The sequence below is a fragment of the Arachis hypogaea genome, chromosome 20 (assembly GCF_003086295.3).
Source record: "Arachis hypogaea cultivar Tifrunner chromosome 20, arahy.Tifrunner.gnm2.J5K5, whole genome shotgun sequence".
NCBI lineage: Eukaryota > Viridiplantae > Streptophyta > Magnoliopsida > Fabales > Fabaceae > Arachis > Arachis hypogaea.
Window position 1 is genome coordinate 140,326,683 of NC_092055.1, and position 16,882 is coordinate 140,343,564.

At 31.5% G+C, this 16,882-nt stretch overlaps 2 protein-coding genes across 2 annotated transcripts; both read left to right on the forward strand.

Moving 5' to 3' along the window:
* The first annotated feature begins 2,847 nt into the window (after positions 1-2,847).
* Positions 2,848-6,807, forward strand: LOC112784285 (probable inactive leucine-rich repeat receptor-like protein kinase At3g03770). The gene is made up of 7 exons (XM_025827435.3): positions 2,848-4,561; positions 4,690-4,823; positions 5,017-5,260; positions 5,415-5,626; positions 5,717-5,742; positions 6,078-6,189; positions 6,290-6,807. The coding sequence occupies exons 1-7, from the start codon at positions 3,187-3,189 to the stop codon at positions 6,527-6,529; spliced, it is 2,343 nt and encodes a 780-aa protein (XP_025683220.1). The 5' UTR covers positions 2,848-3,186; the 3' UTR covers positions 6,530-6,807.
* Positions 6,808-10,083: 3,276 nt separating this feature from the next.
* LOC112783691 (uncharacterized) lies at positions 10,084-16,579 on the forward strand. Its single transcript, XM_025826735.3, has 9 exons — positions 10,084-10,345; positions 10,460-11,163; positions 11,350-12,266; positions 13,508-13,808; positions 14,733-14,963; positions 15,062-15,235; positions 15,325-15,525; positions 15,631-15,744; positions 16,061-16,579. The coding sequence occupies exons 2-9, from the start codon at positions 10,495-10,497 to the stop codon at positions 16,391-16,393; spliced, it is 2,940 nt and encodes a 979-aa protein (XP_025682520.1). The 5' UTR covers positions 10,084-10,345; positions 10,460-10,494; the 3' UTR covers positions 16,394-16,579.
* The last annotated feature ends 303 nt before the right edge of the window (positions 16,580-16,882 follow it).

The following is a 16,882-nucleotide window of genomic DNA, read 5'->3' on the forward strand; positions in this document are numbered from 1 at the left end:
TCTTTAACAATTATCTCGAAAGAACTACGAAGTCTTTAACAAAAAAATATCCAACCCGACTTTTGAACTTTATTTTTATGGGACTGATTAATTCCTGTACCAAAAAAAATAAAGAAAATATTAAGACTAATCAATCTCATTAAAATAAAACTCAGAAGTCGAGTTGAATTTTTTTTTTTTATTAAAGATCTTGTTATCTTTTTAAAATAATTGTTAGAGATTGCAGTTACAACAAGGCTTCATTTCATGTATTGGACTATTCGCCGCTCTAGGTTGTGAAAATTGTGAGCTGGTGATGCATAATATAAATGCAACTGATTATTCTAACAATCATCAATAATTGACTTGAATTGAAACTATCAACCACCTTTTAAAATATACTACATCCATATACAACTATATAAATGCAACTAATTATTCCCATTAAAACAAGGTAAATATTCCACAAGCACTTATTATCATTCCATTATTATATTCTTGTAGTTTCCTTAAATTATTCTTTGAATACTAATGCAACCTTAATAATTAGAAAGACATACATCATGTTATTATTAATGTTTTGCTAAATAGTATTTTGGATTTTACTATACCGTGAAAAAATATTTTACTAAAAGTGATTAGAAATATAATTTATTTTTTTATATTTTTAATATACTAAATACATCAAAAAATTTTAAAAAATTTATTATTATTATATTCTTAAAATATGTCAAACGACACAAATAATTATCTATAGCCTAGTATTTTTAGTACTTGTTAAAAAATTATAAAATATAAGTTTTTAATGTATTATTATTGAAACTAAATGCACAAATTAAAATTATTGTTAGTAAAAAAAATTTAATATTTTATTTTAAATAAATACACAATAATTATATTAGAATCTAAATTTTGTATATTTTTTAATAATAATTTTTTTAGTAATTTTAATATATGCTTTTTTAGAACACATGTAAACTAAATTATTATTATTATTTGTCTTTTATATTATCAGTAGGAGAAAACAAAACTAGTGATGCATCTGGATAATTCAAATATTTTTTTATTTATGGTACACATTGTTATAGAGCATGTGAATGCGATGACAATCTTGCAATTACTTCAAGAGAGACCAGAAAAACCACAGGATATGAAACGGCAGTGAATTTTTTTTCTAAGCTAAGCTTAAGACAAAAATAAATAAATTCTGGTGTTTGAATTTTCAAAATATATACGGATATTATAGATTTATAGTACCAAACAAATTAAATTAAACATTGAATAGTATTATATATGTTACAAGTCACAATTAAAGAACCCGGAGAATTGGAGAAAGGTCAGCACCTTTGGGAGAAATAAATTGGACAAAATACTAATAATTAATACTCCTTCACTCCTTTGTCTGCTATTATATGTCTTTTATTGAGATGCTATTTTATACCTAAAAACTTAAAATAAAAAAAAGGAATGTTATTTAGATTTTTAATATAGTATTTATTAGTTAATATTTAGTCAATATTTTATTTTATATTATTAAGATTTTGAATTTATAATTTAGGATTTACAATTTAATACTCAATGTTTAGAGTATTAACTAAGTATTATCAAAATAATAAATTTTTTTGATTATATAATATTGTTTTAGAAAATTAACTATCAACCGGTCTTTGTATAAAATACATATTAGGTATTTATAAAAAAGAATATCATTCAACTATAATATATCGTATTATTTTACTATAATATTTCAAATACCGGTTAATTTTTAATATTTATAAAAAAATTTTGTTAACCAATTTATGATAAAAGACATTGGTTCACAAAAGAGAGAATATTAAACGATTTCTTTTTGTTACATTAAATAAATTTTTTTGCTGTCCAATTTCTTAGTTCAGTAAATTAATGATTAATTTATCGCATATCAGAATTTAATGTAAGAATTTATAAATTAATGATTAATTTATCGCATATGAGAATTTAATGTAAGAATTTATAGTTGGCCAATGAATTAAAATAAGTACAAAATAAAATTCAAATTTTAACATTTAATTAAATAAATTAGTGAGCTAATCATTAGACTAACCAATACGTTAAAAGAGTCACTTAGATAAAGACGTTTAAACCGTCTTTTTTTTAAATATGTTTTTAAGTAATTAAAATTCAATACATATAATTGATTAAACTATGTTATTTTTATTAAAATTAGATCAGATAAATTGATTTGGCAAAAAAATCAATAAATTATACCTTGATTCGATCTAAATTAATATTTTTTTATAAAAAATAATTACAATATTTCTATTATAAAAAATAATTAAAATATTCTTTTATATATATAAATATTTTAAGAACTCTAAATTCTAATCTTTTTCTTTTCTTTGTGTTGTTATAGGGTTAGAATTTAAGATTTTTAAAATTAAAAAAATATATAATAAAAATATTTTATTCATTTTTCATAATAAGGTTATTATAGTCGTTTTCTATAAAAAATATTAATTTAAATCGGTTTAAGGTTTGGTTTACCGATTTTTTTACTAAATCAATTTGTCTGATCTAATTTTGACAAAAATAATATAGTTTAATCAATTATATGTATTAAATTTTAGTTAATAACAAATATCTTTAAAAAAAAGGCATTTTAAATATTTTTATTGGAGTATCTCCCATACGTTAAATTGATTTAGATGCTTTAAAGTTTGAATTTTACTCTAGAGAGTAAAATGTGATCTTCTATCCTTTCATATTTATTCTTAGTCCCACTTATAAAATCAATGATGAGAGATTATATTTTACTTTTTAAAGTGAAATTCAAATTTTAGAGGATCCAAATTCACGTTAAATACTTTATTCTTAGCAGGAATTCCATCTGCACTTTAATTTAAAGAGAGGGTATTGAATCATGAAACTATGAAAGGACATGAAGGAAGAAAGACCAATTCATAAAGAGTGAGAAACAGAAACTACCATTTTCTATTATCTTGTGAATGTAAATGTGAGTGACTCTACACTTCTCTGCTTCCTCCTGCCTCTCCATTAATGTCACCAATAACTAACCTCTTTCTCACATTTTCCAAGGTGCTGTTCCCTTCTGCTACTCCCTCTTTCTTTCTTTCTTTTCTCCTTCCATCTTTCAAACATTTATTTACTTATTTTTAATTAACTAAGTTTTCAAACTGTACTCCAATCCTTCATCAAATTCTGTGCATCATGCTCCTCCAACTTGCTTCAATCACATATTATGTTTTCCTTCTTTCGTCTTTCTTTTTCATCTTCATCCCAACCACCCATGAGCTCCAATCAGATCAGACTCAAGCTTTGTTTCAACTCACGAAATTACTTGAATACCCTTCCTCTTTGCAAGCCTGGCAAAATTACAATGCTGACCTCTGCACCCTTTCTTCATCCCCAAATTTGACCGTTAAATGCGACCATGATTCAGTAACGGAGCTCAAAATCATGGGTGATAAATCTCTCAAGCCATCAACTTTTGATGGATATTCAATTCCCAATCATACACTAAGCCTGAATTTCTCCATTGATTCATTTTTCACCACACTAACAAGGTTAACGAGTTTAAGGGTTCTTAGCTTAGTGTCCTTAGGGTTATGGGGGCCACTACCTGAAATAATTCACCGTTTGTCTTTGCTTGAGGTTTTGGATTTGAGTTCAAATTTCTTGTTTGGTGCTTTACCACCAAAAATATCCACCATGGTAAAGCTTCACACTGTAACACTTGATGGAAATTACTTTAATGCCACTATGCCTGATTGGTTTGGCTCTTTCTCTAATCTAACAATGTTGAGTTTGAAGAGTAATCAATTCAAGGGTCAATTCCCTGTTTCACTTTGCAAAATTGAGACACTTGAAGTTATTTCCATGCCCCACAATGAGTTGTATGGTGAATTGCCTGATTTAACTGCTCTGACTGCTCTACATGTTTTGGATTTAAGGGAAAACAATTTAGATTCTCAACTACCAATCTTCCCCAAATCAGTAGTCACAGTTCTGTTGAGCAATAATTCCTTACATGGAGAGATTCCTAAGCAATTTGGTGAGTTGGTTCATCTTCAGCATTTAGATCTTTCATCAAATTACCTAAGCAGGGTGCCACCACCTTCCTTGTTCTCCTTGCCAAACATTAGTTATTTGAATTTGGCAAACAATGTGTTAAGTGGTTGCATTCTGAGGAAGCTTACTTGTGGCGGCAAGCTCGGCTTTGTGGATATTTCTGGTAACAAGTTAAATGGTGGACTACCTTCTTGCTTGGCCAATACATCTGATAGTAGAGTTGTTAGATATGGTGGAAACTGTTTGTCTATCGACAATGCTGGTTCGCACGCTCAGCGGAGAGGGTCTTATTGCGACGAATCTGGCTTGGGGTGGAAGAAAGTCAAGGCGTGGAAAGTAGCCGTGGTGGTGGCCATGGTCGTTGGACTTGTGATTGTGATTCTTGTGTCTGGAGTTTTCATGTGTAAAAGATGTCATCAGATTCAGAGGAAGATAATTAGGCATGATTTGTTGCCTAAGATTCTCCAAGGAAACTCCACCACAGGGGTTTCCTCTGAAATCCTTGCAAATGCGAGTAAGTGCATTGCTTAGGCAGCAAATTTTGGTGTGTATATTATACAATGATTTAAGTTTTTTAGATCTTAATTAAGTGGAGGTACAATTCTAGTAAAAAGTATTATGTTAATTCTTGTTTCTTTTCAGGATTCATTTCTCAAACAGTGAAACTTGGATCGCAAACTACTACGACCTGTCGGCAGTTTTCAATAGAAGAGTTGAAGGAAGCTGCAAGAAACTTTGACATGTCAACTTATGTTGGTGAAGGCTCCATAGGGAAGGTACCTTTCTTCAACAACTCAATCTTTTTTTATTTTGTTTTGAAATATTATTTCAGTTTGCTACAAAGTTGCAAGGTGGGAAGTCCTTTTCAAGATTATATCATTCATAAAACCAAAACAGATCAACTATTTTGTCAAACTCGTTCTGTATCTTAATTGGAAATTCCATTCTTAATTTGCTATTAATTTTCAGCTGTACAAAGGTAAACTAGAGAACGGATCCCACGTGATGATAAGATCGTTGGCTCTGTCGAAAAAATGCTCAATTCAAAATCTTAAAGCCCGGTTGGATTTGCTCTCAAAGCTTCAACACCCAAATTTGGTTAGCCTTTTGGGTCATTGTATTGAATTCCAGGGACATGATGATTCTAGTTCCAACAAACTTCATCTTGTGTATGAGTATGTGCCAAATGGAAATTATCGGAGCTATTTATCAGGTCAGAATGCCATTATTATAGTATACATATCTGGATGAATGCATCAGTGTAAATTGTTAGTCTAAATTATAGTGTTGTTATTATTTATTTTGTATATGATAGTGTTCTGCCTTGAAGATCGACTTTGCTAATCTTGCTTCATTCAAACATGTAGAGTTTTCAGCAGGGAAGGCACTTAAGTGGTCTGATAGACTTGCAATTCTAATTGGAGTTGCTAAAGCTGTGCATTTCTTACATACCGGTGTCATCCCTGGTTGTTTCGAAAACCAGCTAAAGACAAAGAATGTTTTGCTTGATGAGCATCACATTCCAAAATTAAGTGACTATGGAATCGCCATCATTCGAGAAGAAATAGACAAGCATGAGGTATGTTTGCTGTGAAGTCATTATAGTTGTTTAGCAATCATATAACATGATTGATTGTTGAGTGATTCTGCTGCTTTCTTTGTGTTGCAGGCAAAGGGAGAGAAACTAAAATCATGGTATGATACTACAACCATTATTTCTTTACTGTTTACTTGGTATCACTGATATTAGGTGTGGTTCGCGAAATGTTTTTGTATATGACAAATGTGAAAACATTTTGCAAACCACACACTCCAATATAGAGTGATGACATCAAAGAACCATTCCCTCATGCTTATTTCTTAGTTTTCACTCTTCCAGCATTTGCTTACATATTCAGATCTTGCATTTGTTTCCTTCAAACCACATTGGTCCTCATTGGCCCCCTACCTCTGCCATTTCCATTTTTATGATTAAATTATTTTCAGTAGATGGAAAATAAACTTATCAATTTTCCCTTTTTATCTTGTAGCCAGAGGACAAAGATGGAGAGTGATGTTTATAATTTTGGGTTCATATTGCTCGAATCACTTGTTGGACCGATAGCAAGCGACAAAGGAGAAACATTCTTTGTAAATGAAAAGGTAAAAAAGAAATTCAAGAGTACATGTTTTTTCTGTTTTCTTTTTATTTTTCTTATTCGAAAATTAGTTAATAAACTCTGCTACTTGTGAACAACAATAGGCATCCTTTGGCAGCCAAGATGGTAGAAGAAAGATTGTGGATCCCTTAGTACTGACCACTTGCTCTCAAGAGTCATTGTCAATCGCAATATCTATAACAACGAAATGCATATCGCCGGAATCTTCCTCCCGTCCCTCTTTCGAGGATGTTCTATGGAACTTGCAGTATGCTGCTCAAGTTCAAGCTACTTCAGAGGCGGATCAAAAATCAGATTCAAACATGATAGGTCCAAGTTTGTAGGACTTACATTACTATAACTTAAGGTAAAATAGTGATGCATGATGTCAATCTCAGTGCAAATGTAAAGGATATAGTTGTAAAAATGTTTCCTCCTGTTTCTTCAGGTTTTTCTAGATTATGATAGAGCTTTGTTATATAGGATTCATACAAGTTTTTAGGGACTAGAAAAGTAGGATAATTCAAGAATTTGAACAAGGACTGGTAGGTTGAAGGTCCTAACGACAGTGTATTTCTAATGTTGGTGTGCTTATGTTGAAAAATAAATTGTATATTTATCATATTTATGTGTTAAACTTCTATTATATACTTTTATGTTGTACATTTAGCATTACTCAATGTGGCTGATCATTCTCTCGGACCAGCTACTGATCATCGCCTTGGTAAGCTATTGCCTCACCAACTAGCTAATCAGATGCGAGTCCCTCCTCGGGCGGATTCTTTCTTTTGCTCCTCAGCCTACCGGGTATTAGCAGCCGTTTCCAGCTGTTGTTCCCCTCCCAAGGGCAGGTTCTTACGCGTTACTCACCCGTCTGTCACTGGAAACACCACTTCCCGTCCGACAAAGGAGAAAAAAAAACACCATTTTCTTTATTAATTTATGTACAAATTCAGGGGAGGAGCTAGGCTATCGTTGAAGGGAACAAAAAACTTTTGTTGTTAAAGTTGAAGCAAAATGGAAAAAAGTGTAGTTCAAGCACAAAGAAAATTCCTATTTCATAAGATGAACCTCATTCTTGTGCTATTGTTTCCTGAGCATAAAACTCAATTAACCAAAGGAAATACTGAAATAGTTCAATGTATTGTCAACTTAATTAGGAAAGGAGACATGTCAAATCCTATTTTAATTTCAGACAGATGTATTCCATCTTTAATTAAATTACTTAAAAGAAATATTTCTTATAACTTCAATCTTGAAGTGGACATCCCAACCCCTCACATTATTTCTTAAGCATAATTTCAGATCTAAATTTTTTAAGAACCATTGCCTAGCTAGGCCAAGCTTGTAGCTAGGTTGTTATCTCAATATATATATATTATTTTTATTTATGTTGAATATAATATATGATTCATGGCATCTGTGTCTCAAAATATAGTTAGTTGCGATCATTAGTTTTGGAAGAGAGAATAATATATATTCTCTAACAAAACAATTAAACATGTACTTCAACTTAGGATCAAACTATCATTTAATGATTGTCTACTATTTGTTTTCTATAGTTTGGATAATGCAGCTTTTGCAAGTTAATAGTTTCAAAATAGTTTATTTTTGGTTTTGGAAAATAGTTTGTTATTTGCTTCAAAATATATCAAAATGAAAACCGCAAAATGTTTAATTAACAAGTATTCTGTAAGAGCGCTTAGCTTGTTATTGTGAATATGTTAAATATAGAAAATTTCAATTTAAAGACTAGAGATTTATGTAAATTCTTTCATCTATTGTGTATAAAAGAAGATTGAGTATGAAATAGGTTTTTTATTCCATCAATTTCCAAAGTAATTATGTAATTTTTTTTCCCACAGCAGAAAATAGTCTCTTTTAATATCATTGTACCTTTTTTTAAAACTGTTATGTGATGAATTAAAAAATAAAAAATAACTTAGCACATATTAAGCCACTAGACAATAATAAATAAAGTATATTGAAGCTAAAGTTTCTATATGGCTAATCCACCATGGCTACTCTATCATCGTCATAAGTTAAAGTGGCCATTTTTATTGATGGGTTCTGTAGGTAACTATGGTTATCGTGATTAGTGGTTACTGTCTATTGTCTAATGATTTGAAATTGTTTAATTTTGTTAATTATAATTTGTTAAATGAGTTATAATATTACATTTTAAACAATTTATTATAAGAACAAAATATGTAAGTTTACATATATACGATTAAATTATAATAAATAAAAATATCATGTTGAAAAAAGGCTAGACATAACAAAATGTTATAATAATTAATTCATAACTATTTTTAACTCACCGAAACAAAACACTCCATTTAAAATGATAAAAATAAGATTTAGCTAATATATGTCTTAATGTTAATGCTATTAATTAAAAAAAAATTGTATGAATAAGATATACAATTTAAAATTTCAATGTATTTATTGTTTATTAATTAAAATAAAAAATTCAAAAACTTTTACTAACAATAACATTAACATATACCATTAAAATACATATTAACTATAACAAAACATTTAAACTATCATCATATTTCTCAACAATATTAGTTAGGTTGACAAGATTATTATGGACACAAAAAAACATAATCATGGCAAAATAATGCACATCTTTTTATTGCTTACGTTATTTTTCAATCCGACAAATCAATAATTAATTCGTCTGTTAGTAGTCAATAAATTATTATATATATAAAATAAAATTTTAACTTCTAACATTTATTTAAGCAAATAAGTGAATTGATTACTCGGTCAAACCTAAATTGGTTGGCAAGACGAGTAAACTATGGGTGTATTGCTGTTGTCAAAGACAACCATTGTGTGTAAACGACGCATATTGGGTGCGTGTGAGTGGTGGCGTGTTATTCACGCGCGGTTATCCTTGTTTAGTAGAGTAACCAATACCACCAATCTTCTGTAACTTCAACAAATCCAAGTCTAACTGAGTCACCAAATTAAAGCAACTCTCATAGCATGATCCATTGCAATTAGCATAGAGTAAAACTGTGGAAAAAAATATGCTCTAAAATTAGCATATAGTACAACTCTCATGTTTTTTTTATAAGTATGTTGAAGTAGATGATAAGCTTCATAAAAAAATGAGGAGGGACGACATTGTAAAGATAAATAATGAGAAAATACCCTTATGTTTAATGTCTACATTCAAGAAAAATTCTACTTCCAATACATAAATAGCATTACTTTATATTGTAGGTCCACATAATTTCTGGCGAGGTATCAACATCTTGGAACGTGGTGATTTCATAGTTTACACCAAACGAAGTGGTTTTGTCATCTACCAAATAATATATCATGTTCTTGGCCAACAAAATTTGCCAAACCATTCCTTTTTTTCAAACTAAAATAATGTTCGCAGAGTAACATATTATATTAACAAAAAAATATTGAACATAAATATCAAATATGTACTATGTATTTCAATTTCAGAAATTTTAGTGTCCTTCTCTTAAGATGTTTTGTATTTTAATTTTAAACATTTTAGATAATTAATAATTTTTAGAGATCAATAACTTTTAGTATTTTTGACTATTATTTAGTCAGCACAAATACTAAATTATTTTTATTAAATAAATTTTATTAATTTATGTATGTAAAATCTGAAAAAATACTAGTACAAACTGTATTGATTTATGTGTATAAAATTATGGTAAAAATATATAAAGGTAGAAACTCAGGTGTAGTTGACTTTACATAAAGTTGATAGTTGAGAACCATTATATCAAAATTTAGTCAGATCAATCAAATCATCTCATGTCTCTCAGCTATCAACTTTACGTGAAATTGACAGCAGCTGAGTTTCCACCTTATTCGCTAGGTAATATTTTTAATTTTAAATTTTATCTTTTTCTTTGTTAGCACTACCAAATGCACAAATGTCTCTTTGCTTTGCATCATGGTATGCATGTTATACACCAAACAAACATTAGTGTGTGTATATATAGAAGCTAAGTGGTGCGCCTTAGAAGTTGCAGGTAAAATTGAAAAAGGGAAAGTGAAATAGAGTCAAGAATGTATGAACAAAACAGAAAAAGATAAAATACCATAGAATGCACCTGCACTCACGTGTCAGTTATGGCAAGCTTTCTGATTCTACCACCACCAACTCTTTTTTCCTGGTAAAATATATAAAAACTCTACTCGCTCTTCTGTTTAAAAAAAATGTTAAGAACATTATATTTCTTGTAAATTGTTTCATGTATTGATAGTTCTCATGGCGATTTTTTCATCAGATCAGAGTGCTAGTGATTACTTGACATAATAAGCCATGGTTCTAGGCATGAAAGCTAAGAACAGAAGAAGTGGAAACATTCAAATTGATTACCTCATTCATCTTAAGGAGATTAAGCCATGGCCTCCAACACAATCTCTAAGATCCCTTCGTTCCGTACTCATTCAGTGGAAGAATGGAGAATCTTCATCCGGTTGTACCAAACTCGTTTCTCCTTCACTCGGTTCCGTTATCGGCGAAGGCAAAATCGAATTCAACGAGTCGGTTAAGCTTTCTGTTACGTTGTTAAGGGACGTGGCTCTTAGAGGCGGTGATGCTGACGTGTTCCAGAAGAATCTCTTGGACCTGAACTTGTACGAACCGCGACGCGAAAAGTCACAGTTGTTGGCATCTGGAACCATAGACTTGGCAAATTTTGTGATGCATAAGGAGAGATTCGAAGTTACTGTGCCTATGAACTGCAAGAGGAGCTACAGAAACACAGATCCGCCATTGCTGTTTGTTAAGATTCAGCGAGTAGAAAAGAGTCGCGGTAGCTCTTCCTTGAAGGACAGGTTTTCTACAGAGGATTGCAAGGAAAGAAACAATAGTAATGGTGGAGGCTCTGTTTCGGATTTGATTAGTGAAGAATATGCCGAGGAAGCTGAGATTGCTTCTTTCACTGATGATGATGACGATGAACACTCCTCACATTCATCGGAAAAGGTACGTGCGACTTTTCCCGCAGTTACCATAGATTTGTGTATAAATATACGTGTAATTTAATTTATTTTTAATATATATTTTAAATTTTAATGTGTATTATATATTAACTGATTTTAGTGTACATTTAATATAATTCAAAAATGTTTTTCAATTTTGTAACATAATAATTGAAATTTGATTTGGCAGAATGGGGCAGATAGACAAATTTACAATACAAGTATGTATGAGAAGAAGAATTCCTTGGCTTCTGATGCTTCCATATCTCACTCTCTTAACCTTAATTCACTATCAACTCAAGAACGTGTTCTGGCACGTGCTGATTCAGATTCTTCATCCTCATCTTTAGTTTTTAGTTTTGATCTGAATTCTAAAAGCAGGACAAGAAACAGTGAAAATGAAAATTTGGATCAGAATGTTCATGAAAAGGTAGCTGCAGGTGTTCAAAGGAAGAGCAAAGAAAATGCTTCTATCATTATTAATTCAGGGAACACATTATCTCAAAGTAGTAGTGTTTACAAAGGCGAGAATCCTAGCTATGAAAACTGTGATAATTGTGAAAGCAATGAGAAATTAAATGGGAGATATGAGAAAGGAGATGAACAATTGGTAGCACAAGGTCCCAAAGATCAAGTCTCATTTGATAGTACTAAGGATTCTACTGACAGACTAAAGATCTTGCAGCTTGCGCAATCGCCAGCAGACTCAGCTTGGAAAACTGGATTGTTTGGTACAAATCACTATGTTGAAGTAAAGGAAAATGGTGGTCTTGGAGATTCAAGAAATAATGGAGGGAATGTCCGAAAGGTTTATTCAAAAGCAACAAGAAATGGTGGTTTAGATGGAAAAATGGAGCACTTGGAAATGAAGATAAAGAAGCTTGAAGGAGAGTTAAGAGAAGCAGCTGCTATTGAGGCTGCTTTGTATTCAGTGGTTGCTGAGCATGGAAACTCCATGAGTAAGGTCCATGCGCCGGCTCGGCGCCTTTCCAGGCTGTATCTTCATGCTTGCAAAGAAAATATTCAAGGAACAAGATCTGGTGCTGCTAAAAGTTCTGTTTCTGGATTAGTACTTGTTGTGAAGGCTTGTGGAAATGATGTCCCAAGGTATTTTTTAGGATTATTTATTATTTCATTTTTCATTAATCTATCAGTTGACCTAACTATCCTGAACCAAAATAAGAAAGTTTAAATACTTTGGTGGTCCTTATAATTTTATTGAATTTTCAATTAGGTCTCTATACTTTTTTTTTTTCAATTAGGTCTCTATACTGCTTTCAATTTTATAATTAGATCCTTCCTAGTGAAAAAAATATTAGAGTTAACTGAAATTTTTTCACATATGAAATGTATCTATAATTAAGAATTTAATTAGATCTTTGATTAGATAATTTTTGGGAGAAATATTCTATTAATTTTAACATTTTTAATATGAAAAGGACCTATTTTGTAAAAGTATAAAGACCTAATTACAAATTTGATAAAACTATAGGAACCAACAAAGTAGTTAATCCAAATAAGAATGAATATTTTGCTGCTATAGTTTTTTTTTTTTGAAAGTAAGGGAGCTCAACACACTAGGTGGAGCATTGAGCGACAAAGAAAACAAATAAAAGGAACCACTCTAGAAAAACCAACAACCAAAGAGTAAACTCGCATGTCGTCTCTGGCTTAGCCATCAGCAACAGTTGGAAAGTTCACCTCGCCACTCGTTATAGCTGAGCCTGGTCATATGGATAATTTCTTCTACGCCTTTAGTTTGATTCTTAAAAATCCTCCTATTTCTCTCCATCCAAATGTGCCAGATGATCGCACAGAAGCACCTCATACGCTGATGGCGAGCCTCTTTCCCACGCAGGCCCTCTGTCCAACTTAGAAAGTGGTCCTTCATCATCCTCGGAAAAGTCCATAGTCGGCCAAAGACAGATACCCAAGCATTCCACACCTGCCAAGCAAAATCACATCCAAGAAACAAGTGATTGACCTGCTCTACATCCTTCGTGCATAAAATACACCTCGTATCGTCCTGGCTAATAATCCCGAATCTACTCAGCCGGTCCTTGGTATTCACCCTGCCCACCAAGACGAACCAAACAAAAAGCTCTACTCTTGGTGGAACTAACCCTTTCCAGACCGTCTTTGTGAAGCTGTAGCTGGAGACCTCCTCAGATAGCACTCCTTCTTGTAGCACCTGTACAAATGAGTTAGTCGAAAAAATACCAAGCCTATCAAATTTCCACACGACCCTATCCTCTCTAGTATTCACTAGCCTAACAGGTCTCAGAGTATCATGCAGCTGACTCATAAATTGTGGCAACTAATTGAACTCTTGTTTCATCTGGGTACAGGTTAACATTTTGGTTGTCTAATACTATAGTGTTGAGAACAATTATAAACCAATCCATCAAAGATTCAGTTCAATCAAATAATTCTGGAGTTATCCGCGGAAGGAAATACAACGGTGACTTGTACGGCAAGATAACCTCCACGGCTGCAAGATTGAAGGGATACCACCCTGCAAAAAATGAACATAGAGCAATAGGCTATGCAAGTTTTGGTAACTGGGAGGATCCACAGGTGTTCATATCAGCACTGGAAAAAGTGGAAGTTTGGATCTTCTCTCGCATTGTTGAATCTATTTGGTGGCAGGTAAATGCTGATCTTATCTTTTCTTTCGCCTCCAATAACCTTAATGCTGCAATGCATGGTGAAATTTTGTACCAATTATATATATTTGTTCATTTACCGAATTTTTAATTGGACATTATAGTTTTTAACTACTTTTTATTACTCTAAAGTCTCTTACTGATTGGTGGATAAGTTATTTTCTAGATCACTTTTAATAAAATTTTTAATATACATGTTGGATGAATAAATTTTATTATAAGAGAATTAGGTATTTAAAAAATATCATAAGTTTTTTTGGAACTTCTAAAATAATAAAAATTTATTAAGAATTAAAGTGTTTGATCTGAAATATATTAAAGATTAATTTGAGTGTTTCATCTAAAAGTCATTAAAAGGTCACATTGACCAATTTTGAAAAAGTTATTTTTTGTGGTGATTTTGGTCATCCATATATAAGACCGGTTCGGATTTCATCTTCTAACTTTTCTTATAATGTAATACTCTTTACATAAAAGGTGGTGAAGTTACACTTTCAATTAATATAATTACATCAATAACTATGTATAAAATGTCAGTTTCTAATTTTCTATTAGCTACATATCATGTACATCGTTTTGCCCAAAATTATGTAAAAAAGAAAAATAGACAACATTATAAAATGAGTTAAAATAGTTCACTTTTACAAAGTCTATCAAACGATGTTGAATTAATGAGAAATTTTATGGCGGAAAAGTATAGGGGCAGCAACTTTATTAAATTCTAGCTAGCATGTAACCAGCAAAGAAAAGTGAGCTATTGAATGAAATCTCACACCATTAAAATCACTTTTGATGGCTATAAATCACAAAAGTTGCTGTCCCCTAGCACCCCTCTTTTATGGCTATGATCTATATAACATATTTTACCTTTCAATCTAACATATTTAACCTTATTTTTCTTATCCAGACTCTGACTCCACATATGCAACCTATTGCTGCAAAATTGGCACAAAAGGAAGTGAATTCTGCCTCAAGAAAAAACAAGAGAGGAAAATCTAACTCATATGAGAAAGAGAAAGGGGAGGGGAACTTGCCACTTGATATTTGGAAGAAAGCATTCAAGGAAACCTGTGAAAGGCTCTGTCCTATTCGATCTGCAGGGCATGAGTGTGGTTGTTTGCCTATAATCCATAGATTGGTTAGTCTCTGTCTCCACAAAACCTTCTTTCTTTTTGTTCCACATTTTTGTTATCATCTTTTCCTTAATGAGAAGAATGCATAACTATGTTGATGTAGATAATGGAGCAATGCGTGGCAAGATTAGATGTGGCTATGTTCAATGCAATTCTTCGCAAGTCTTATGATGAAATCCCAACTGATCCTCTATCGGATCCCATTACTGATCCAAAGGTTCTTCCCATTCCACCTGGGAAATCAAGCTTTGGAGCTGGTGCACACTTAAAAACTGTGGTAAGTTCTTTGGTTCCTGTAAATGATAAATAGCCATTTTTTTTGCCATTTTTTCTATAATTTTTAAGAAATGAAATTGATTCCTACAGATTGGGACATGGTCTAGATGGTTGACTGACCTATTCGGCATGGATGATGACGACGACGATTCAGTAAAGGAAAAAGATGACAATGAAAAGAATAATGAGAGACAAATTACATCTTTCAAGTCCTTCAATCTTCTTAATGCACTTAGTGACCTTCTAATGCTTCCTAAGGACATGTTGTTAAGTGCATCAGTTAGGAAAGAGGTTTGCAAATCACATTGAACCTCCCTTCATTCATTCAGTTACTTACCAACTTACCATGAAATTGTTTAATTATTCTTCACACTAAAAGGTTTCTTTCTTGCTAAGGTATGCCCAATGTTTAGTGCAACACTTATTAAGAAGATTCTAGACAGTTTTGTGCCAGATGAGTTTTGCACTGATCCAGTTCCCCCTACTGTTTTTGATGCTCTAAATTCAGAGGTTAGTTAATTTAACATGCACTTAATTTTAGTCTCATTATATATATAAACCATATTACGTATATACAAATATATAATGTCTGATTTAACAGCTGATCTTTTTATATACATAACATTTTTGAATATCCATATATGAAAAATGATTAAGAGTTATAATTCATATTCTTAATTACCTTATATTAAGTACACATACATAACATTATACTAATTAGGTTGTTCCAACTTTCAACATACTATACTCATAATATGTATGGCTGTTTTATATACAATGTTGAATGATTTATGATCTACAATTTTTCATTTTAAATTTGATGCAGAGTGATACACAGGAAGGAAACGAATCTGTCCTAAACTACCCATGCATTGCAGCTCCAATTATATATTTGCCTCCACCGGCAACTTCCATTGCAAGCATTGTTGGGGACTTTGGAAACAAATCTCAGTTGAGAAGAAGTAGATCTTGTGTTGTAAGTAAATCAAACACCAGTGACGATGAGCTCGAAGAATTGAAATGCCCACTATCCTCCATATTCTTCTTCAGTGGTTCCTTGTCCTCATCACAAGTTTCAGCTAAACCGAACTTGAAGTCAAAAGATGAATCTCCAGTTAGATATGAACTCCTCAGGGATATTTGGTTGAATAGTGAATAAATATTAAATAGTCTTCGCTTGCATGCTCGCCATAAACTAGCTTTTTATGTTGGCAAATTTTAATATGCTTAAATTTCGGTGATTATGTAAATATTGTTAAAGTTAAAATTATATTTTTTTATAGTTAGGTAAAAACTTTTTTGTAGTAATATTTTTAAAAAAAATATAACTATCATAACTATCCAAGTATATGACTATATTAGAATGACCTGTATATTTATAAATAAACAAAAAGAGATTTATAAAATAATAAAATAAATGATTAGCCATTATTAAATTTATAATTTTATTATGGGTAGATTTTACTATTTTAATTTAAAAATAATTAGACTCTCAATTTTTTATTTTACTAATCTTTTTTAGTTAAGAGGAACTTAATCCCAAATTGTGACACGACCTAGATGAGAGGGTAGCTAGACATTCATTTGGTGATAGCAAATATGGCAAATATTGGAGGTTATATATGTTGCATATTTTGCTGTTTTTGAA

Coding starts and splice junctions, on each gene's coding strand:
- LOC112783691 (XM_025826735.3), top strand. CDS start 10,495: ATGGTTCTAGGCATGAAAGCTAAGAACAGAAGAAGTGGAAACATTCAA. Junction 11,164..11,349: donor CCTCACATTCATCGGAAAAG/GTACGTGCGACT, acceptor TTGATTTGGCAG/AATGGGGCAGATAGACAAAT. Junction 15,745..16,060: donor TTGATGCTCTAAATTCAGAG/GTTAGTTAATTT, acceptor AATTTGATGCAG/AGTGATACACAGGAAGGAAA.
- LOC112784285 (XM_025827435.3), top strand. CDS start 3,187: ATGCTCCTCCAACTTGCTTCAATCACATATTATGTTTTCCTTCTTTCG. Junction 4,824..5,016: donor GTGAAGGCTCCATAGGGAAG/GTACCTTTCTTC, acceptor ATTAATTTTCAG/CTGTACAAAGGTAAACTAGA. Junction 5,627..5,716: donor AAGAAATAGACAAGCATGAG/GTATGTTTGCTG, acceptor TTTGTGTTGCAG/GCAAAGGGAGAGAAACTAAA.